The sequence below is a fragment of the Phyllobates terribilis genome, unplaced genomic scaffold, assembly GCF_046119375.1.
Source record: "Phyllobates terribilis strain yellow unplaced genomic scaffold, ASM4611937v1 Scaffold_4__5_contigs__length_816908805, whole genome shotgun sequence".
NCBI classification, from domain to species: Eukaryota; Metazoa; Chordata; class Amphibia; order Anura; family Dendrobatidae; genus Phyllobates; species Phyllobates terribilis.
The window spans coordinates 503,512,154-503,520,159 of record NW_027362764.1 but is presented as its reverse complement, the minus strand read 5'-3'; the positions used below and the strand labels follow the sequence as shown (position 1 = coordinate 503,520,159).

Sequence of the window (8,006 nt, the reverse complement as noted above, 5' to 3'; positions counted from 1 at the left end):
GTACTGTAGCGTCGGCGTCCCTGCCTCCTGCTAGGCAGGGACGCTGTTCCCCTCACCTCTCCGCTCCAAGCCCGGCGCCCTCCTCCCGCTCTGCTGGCAGCGCGCGCTCCTTCCCGGCCACGGTGCTTAGGGCGTGCGCGCGCTCCCCCCTCTTAAAGGGGCCGCGCGCGCCGTCCTAAGGAGTCCCCGGCCAATGGCCGGAGGACTTCACCATATATAAGGCACCTCCTCCAAAATGGAGGTGCCCGAGCAATGTTGCACTGTTCACTACTCTGCTTCAGCCCTCAGGTCCCGTTTCCAGTTACCTGCCAGTTTCCTGCCAGTTTGCTGTCTGATTCCTGCCTGTTATCCGCTTACCTGCTTGCTAGCCTGAGGTCCGACGGTCTGCCTTCCGACACCTGTCAGTCTGTCTATGGACCAGCTTGCCCGCTCACCTGGGAGCGCTCACCTGCTACCTGTCTGCTAGCCTACCTGGAGGCTCCGCCGTCACGTGCTGTGACCACCTGCCAGTCCAGAGACTCTTGCCCGCTCACCTGGGAGCGCTCATCTGCTACCTGCCTGTTAGCCTACCTGGAGGCTCCGCCGTCACATGCTGTGACCACCTGCTTATCCAGAGACTCTCGCCTGCTCACCTGGGAGCACACATCTGCCATCTGCCTGCTAGCCTACCTGGAGGCTCAGCCGTCACAGGTCGTACCTACCCTTTACCCAGAGACTGTCCCGGTCACTTGCCGTGACCTCCCGCCCGTTTACCCAGAGACTGTCCCGGTCACTTGCCGTGACCTCTTGCCCGTTCACCCAGAGACTGCCCCGGTCACTTGCTGTGACCTCCTGCCCGTTTACCCTGAGACTGTCCCGGTCACTTGCCGTGACCTCCTGCCCGTTTACCCAGAGACTGTCCCGGTCACCTGCTGTGACTACCTGCCTGTCTTCCCTGGTCGCCACCCGCTTCCTTACAAGGACCGCCCCCTTGTATAAGTTGCTCAGAGGTTCCACCTCCCAGACCCGTTACACCTGTTAGTCCACAACACCATGGGGAGTGACACAGACCCCGTAGCTGACGGTGACACTACGAAAGTAGAAGGAGAGGTCAGTCAGGAGGGGCTAGACGAGGTGAGAAAGTCCCCATCTCGTAGACGGCGCAAGGGCCACAAAAAGGTTGCTCCTGTAGTCTTCGCTGAAAGAGAAAATAAACAAAATGTAATGCTGTGTACGGTTGTTTCAAGGGTGGATCCTCCTTCCGAGGCAGAAGAGGAGGTGACGTTGCCAGTAGCAACCTCCGATACAGTACCGAGTCAGAAGGATCGGACAGCCCTGGAAGAGGAGGCAGCCAGTCGTGACCAAGAGCTGGAGCCTATCAGGCAGCAGTGTCAGAGTGACGTGCAGCAATTCCAGGACCAAGTAAAGCCTCTAATGCAGGAGAAGGAGCGGCTGGAGGACTCTCTGTACCAGCGAGACCGGGAACTATCCACTCTGAAAGAGGCAATAAAAGTTGAAGTGTCTGGTCACGACCGTGAGACAGAAAAGAGGCATGAAAAGTTCAGTGAGGAACTGCAACAGATTGAGAGATTATGAGGATCTCCTCAAGGTTAAAGAAAAACTAGAGGAGGATAAGGCGGATGCAGAGCAAGTGCGCCAAGTGGTTGAGACCACTCTGCAAGACACCCGTGATGAAAATGGTGATCTCCGCAGAAAGACCTTAGGTCTGGAAGCTCAGGTGAAGGAGCTGCAGACGTTCTGTGATAATCTCCAGAGGGCAGAGACGTGCCTTAAGGAAAGGCTCAGCATGATGGAAGCTGAGCGGAAAAAGATGGAGGAGTCCATCGGAGAAGCCACAGAACAGGGCCAGGAGTTGGTCACTGGAGATGGGAGGTGTGAAGCAGATACTTCCTCGAGTGATGTGAGCTCGGATGATTCGGTGGATGTAGGAGCCGAGATCAAGGATTTGCTACAAGCCCAGTGGACGCAAGAGAAGCTTGAGAGACTGGCTGTTGAGAGCCGAGTGGGCGCATTGGAGACAGAGGGGTCTGAGAGAACTCTACTGTTAAAGGAACAGTTGAAGCAGGAAGAGCTTCAGAGACGGGCCGCTGAGAGGCGAGTGGCGGAGCTAGAGGAAGAAGTTTCCGGACTCAAAAGTTGCCTGACTAAGTATCACTCAGGGAACGAGGCCTCCTTGGAGAAGGAAAAGGGCAAACACGTTACACTCACTCCCTTATACCATGAGAAGGTGGACCTGAGGAGAGCTAAGAGAGTGTTAACAGATGATAAATATGAAATGGAAGTGGTCAAGACGAAAATTCTTGAAGTTATAGCTGTGAGTCAGCTCAGGGGAAGCATACAGGGTGAAGAAGCTGAAAGTCAGGTGTCCCTGAAACCTGAGCTGGTTGATCGCCTGGAAACCACTGGTGAGACAGAAACGTCTCGTTACAAATGCCTCGTAGATGTACCCGAGGATTTGAGGGAAGAATGCACCAGTGAGTCCGTGCATGAAGAGTTTAGGAAGGCCGTGGGAGCATGTAGGCTGTACTCGACCTCAGAAGCTAAACAGCTGGTGGTCCTGTCCAGGACTGAAGTCACAGTAAAGAGGGTGGCTATCCTAAGTGACATGCACTGGCGATGTATTCGCACGAAGCGGTTTCTCCGGTTGAAGACGGAACAAGCCGTTAGACGACTGGAGCTTATGAGAAAAGCTCACAGTCTGCGGGAAGAGGTCATCCGGGTGCCTCATGTTTTGGTGAGAAAGCTCGTTGGGAGAAAGGGTCGAGCCATGCAGATGATGGTCAAGAAGTCTGGTGTGGTGAAAGTAAGCAGTCCACGTGATCGTCAGGACTGGATACCAGATGAAGACGGCATGGTGTCATTCTCCGCTGTAGGAACGGAAGAAAGCCTGGCATATATACGCATGCTGATCGAGTACAGAGTGACCTACCTGCAAGAGGTAGAACAGTTGAATCTCGCCAGACTACAAATGGAAAGGCAACATCGCCTGAGCGGCAGAAGGTGGCAGCCATCTAGAAATAGTGAGACCCGACAGAGAAAGGGCCCCCTAAATAACAGAACAGCTATAGCTGGAGTTAGGGACCTTTCAAGATGTCCTGAGAGTAGTGGGCGTGGGTTTAGAGGTAGTGAGACCTCCAGTAACTCAGATTTGAGAGGCCCATACAAACGACTCAATAGTGTACAGGACAGTACAGAGTCTAACCGGACCTTAGATACCAGGGCATATGAGTCACACTGCTGTATGACTGACCGTTGGGAGCGGGGGAGACCTGACAAGGTTACAACTGACCGCTGGGAGCGGGGGAGCTCTGACAAGGTTACGACCCGGAAAGGTGACCTGACGAAGTCAGTGACATTGACAGATGGTAGGTCCCTAAGGAATGGGCTAATGTCATTGACTAATATTCCAGGGGCTGAACAGCGCAATTAACAAGTACATGGTCTCTGTATGAACTGTGGGATATGAGGTGATTGTGTATATTATGTGTTCAACCCCACAAGTTTGAACTGAGGGGGGGGATATGTAATGCAGCGGGAGCTTGGCATTACTGTAATGATCCAGTGTGTGTGTTTTGACTGACCATGTACCTCCCCCTCAGCTGATGGGTCACATGACTGTGACATAGCACAGGTCCTGCGCGCACAGAATGTCTGTGACATCAGCAAGGTCGTGTGTGTGTGTGTGTGTGTGTGTGTGTGTGTGTGTGCGCACGGGATGGATATATAAACCCTGCTTGATGGGAGACAGGGGTGTTGGGTGTGATAGGCGTGAGGCCTGTTTCCCTTGTGTGGGACACCACCGTGTGAGGCCGAGTGAAGCCTGGCAGCCTGAAAGGTCGAGACTGGATCCTCTGAGTGGATGCTAGTGGCCTTGGAAGGCAGCGGCTTGTTGAAGAGTCCTGAAAGGCGCAGGCTGGATGTTGACGGTGTAAGACATACCCGTAGCCTCAGACGGGACGACGGCTAGAGACCCCCATCTGGGAAGCCGCAAAGCCACAGTGGTGGCAAATCAAATGGACTGCAGCAACTAAACCTGGCAAAAGTAATACACTTTGTTATATGGACACTTGTATGGACATTGCTAAAGTATTACCTTGCTCAAGGCTGTAACCTGGGCCAAGTGGGCCTGTATGCCACTTGGGCTCGTGGACATTATATGTGTGAACTGTGGTTTATGAAGTGCAATAAACTGCAGCATTGTGAAATACCGGAAAGACATTGCTGGTGTGCATTAATTGACCCGATGCAGCGAGTATCCCCCATTATGATGACTAGTGCTGCCTTTATATATATTATATATATATATATATATATATATATATATATATATAATATATATATATATATACACACACACACACATGTATATTTTTTTTACGCGTTATATGGTTAGGAATATATATATATATATATTTCGCAACACAAATGTATAAGGGACTTCCATTATAAAAGGTTATGGATAAGTTAATTCATGATGACTTTTAATAAATAGACTAACTTGGTAACAAGTTGTTGCTTTTATTTTGCATAACATCTACAGAAATGTGAATTTAGGATCCACAAACTGTTTTTATAACATTAATACAAAAAAAAAGTATGAATGTAAAAAAAAATTAAAAAACTTGTATTTACAAAATATACATTTCTGTTACCCAAAAACATAAGTTACACTTATGAAATCTGTTAACTTAAATTTTATGGATACTACAGATTAAATTACAAGACATTAAAAGGGTACGCAACATCTGGCAGCTTGGATTTATAAGTCCAACGTTTGATAATTTGGCCTTCCTAGGATATGTTCATTACTTGCTTAGGGATGTATAAAGACAGAGAAGTTTTTTTCTTCCAAGCTATATTCTCTTATGCAGACTACCTTCGTACCTAAAAGGCCAGTTAAATCTTTCAGCTAGATGATGATGTGGAAGATGTGCTATCCCTTAAACTTACAACCACAAAAAAAAAACAACAACTTAGGAGTAACCTTCGAGTTTTTGCTTAAGTGCGTCACTAACAGAAGTCTTAGAACAGTTATTCAAAAGATTTAACATACAATCTGAAATGTCCAATATAAAGCCAAGATAGGATTAGGGTTGTGTTCGCATTGCACTTGGTCTAGTGTGATCATAGTTCTTCTAACCAGAGGTACAGAAAAAGTGTCCCCTTTTGGAAGAAGCTTGACCGGTATATATTTCTATATCTTCACCTGTACTGAAAATGTAGTGTTATCAAAGAGCCTTACAGCCATGTATGATACAATTGCTCTGAAATACAAATAGATCAAACATTTGTTTCCCTGAAAGCCATATAAAAATGGATAAAGAAAAAAGTGGTTTGCTTTAAAAAGCTGCAATTTTGCTTGCTTCTCGCACCCCACTTAAATAGGCTCCTGTGACAGTCTGTGGAAAATGTCGATTTGTGGCCTGTAAAAAAAGACAAAAAACACCAGATGTTTGAGGATATGGAAAAAAAAAAAAATCAAAATATATATTTTTCAGTTTTTTTTTTTTTTTTTTTTTTTTACACTATTTCCTTGTTGCCTTAAATAACTTTTGTTTTAAATGGTATTCCCAGGAAGATCATCCCTTTTTGAGCCAGCCTCAATAATCCTTGGAAATCAGATGGTATTGCAGGGTATAAGGCAATTTCTTGACACATACAAAGTATTTCATGGAAACAATTTAAAGAGCGCGTCTTTCAGTTCGGGCTCCCAGAAGAGAGCCTAAAGGCCCCGTCACACTTAGCGACGCTGCAAAGATCCCGACAACGATATGACCTGTCAGGGATCGTTGCTGCGTCGCTATGTGGTCGCTGGTGAGCTGTCAAACAGGCAGGCTCACCAGCGATCAGGGGAGCAGCGACATTGTGGAAAGAATCTTTCCACGATGTACTGCTCCTGGTTACCAGCCTGCTGCAGAAGCAGGAGCAGGCTGGTAACCATGGTAAACATCGGGTTACTAGGGGCACACGCGCTCCTAGTAACCCGTTGTTTATCATGGTTACCACTCACTTTAGCAGGCTAGTAACCATGATAAACAACGGGTTACTAGGTGCGTGTGTGCCCCTAGTAACCCGATGTTTATCATGGTTACCAGCCGGATCGCTGCTCCCGCTGGTCACACACAGCGATGTGTGCTGACCAGCGGGAGGGCAACGACCAAAAAATGGTCCAGGACACTTTGCAGCGATCAGCGACCTCACAGCAGGGGCCTGATCGATGCAAAATGTCACACATAGCGACATCGCTGCTGAGGTCGCTGTTGCGTCACCAAAACCGTGACACAGCAGCGATCTCGCTATGTGAGACGGGGGCTTTAAGCTATGAGGGTCCCTCAAATAACCCCCAATAGGACAACCTTAGTTATTTTGACAAGTTTGCCTTAACAGGCACCATTTTAGCATGGCCGTGTAGGGTTTTTGAGCCCATAGTTATCACTTTAAATCTGTCAGCCTCAACTATTAAATCTGTTAACCCCAACTATTATATTTGCCAACCCCAACTATTGCAGTGCCAAGGATGACAATGGGATCAGAAAGTCTAAAGCCACTGGAAGATGCGGTCACATGAAGTCAACATACTACAGGAAAAAGCTGAAAGATTTCCAAATGGAATTCACATACACTTTTCCTCGTTTTGGACATTTGTATACAGTATTAACAATTGCTGCTTCATGTGAACAGGCTTCAAGCAACAGTTGTCAAAAACATACCACTCTTTTTTGCCATCAGTCAGTGTTTTGCAACTATTGTCTGAAGCTGCAAACATCTCAAATACAGGCGCTAAAAGAAGCTTGCACCTGCCGAGACTCGGGAAAGCTCAACGTTCATATAGCCGCGTTTACATTAGCTTCAGAGCTGCACAGCACTGACTGAAGAGCGGTATAGTTTAGACACCCACTGGTGTATACCCGTAAGCATGGAAGTTTATAAAAACTTACATTTTCTCAAAGACTAAAATTTTAACTGGTTATTTGTTGTTGCAAAAGCTTAAAACCATTCATAGTGGCTTTATGTGAACTGGTCTTGCCAGGTCAGAAGTTATTTATTTGATTGAAATATCTAGTCTTTCAAAGTTTCTGTCTAAGAATAATCAAAAGCGATCATTTTTAATATTCGTTTGGTTTCTTACCTCGCCTGCAAAAAATATTTTTCCTTGAATATCTTCAGCTAGTATGTCATAGGCTTCACCACTGCCACCAGTCTTCACATAACTGTACGCCATCTGTGCCCAAGGGTCTTTATACCACCGAGTTACAAAGTATTTCACTGGGGATGGTACATCCTGCATCAGTAAAGAGGTTTGTAACATTAATTTTCCAATTTGAATAAAATCTCTATTCATGAAAGTCTAGCAAACCACAAAGTGCTCTGATGCGCAGGCTATTCTCCCATCTTACACGGTTTATATTTAGGGCTTTATCTTCTCGGATATACCACAATGTTGGGAACCAACAGCCATAAATATGTAAATGTATTTACATATGTAATAGTTGGTGGTAATTAGAGTTGGTGCAAATTTATTCGCACGTCCCATATCACAGGCCACAATAGTGGTCTCTGGCTGCTCTTACCCGGCGGCGTCCATGACTCTTCTTTTGATTACCCAGCCTGGTGTGATGTTACATGTGCGTCATGCCGTAACGATGACATTGTGCCAGGGAGACTAATCAAAAGTGGTATCACGGATGCCGCCAGGTAAGAGGAGATACTCCCTCTCCCGTCCAGCAGCCATCGTCCATTGTCACGTCTGATGGAATGGGATATTGGAATGGATTCTCACCAACTCTATGACAATGGTTAAAAAAGATAAAACTCAGTGCCAAGTTCCGTTTAACTTTTTTAGTCAAACTGCACATCAATGAGCCTTGTCCCGCCATAACCCTGTTGCTAGTAGATCTGTTGTCCTTCTTTTACCACTCTTGGTAGGTTATAACCATTGAATCCTGGGAACCATCCACAAGACCAGCCATTTTGGATATCCTCTGAGTAAAAACACGGACATGTTT

At 46.8% G+C, this 8,006-nt stretch overlaps 1 protein-coding gene across 2 annotated transcripts in view; it reads right to left on the bottom strand.

Annotated features, from left to right (window-relative positions):
- Window positions 1–4,544: 4,544 nt before the first annotated feature.
- The window catches only part of KDM1B (lysine demethylase 1B), a 45,476-nt gene continuing 42,014 nt past the window's right edge, over window positions 4,545–8,006 (bottom strand). For both annotated transcript variants that reach the window (XM_073678830.1, XM_073678829.1), the window contains exons 19-20: window positions 7,130–7,282; window positions 4,545–5,423 (exon numbers count right to left, since the gene is read on the bottom strand). In XM_073678830.1, coding sequence (XP_073534931.1) covers window positions 5,340–5,423; window positions 7,130–7,282 — 237 coding nt within the window. In that variant the 3' untranslated portion in view covers window positions 4,545–5,339. The remainder of the gene's footprint in view (window positions 5,424–7,129; window positions 7,283–8,006) is intronic.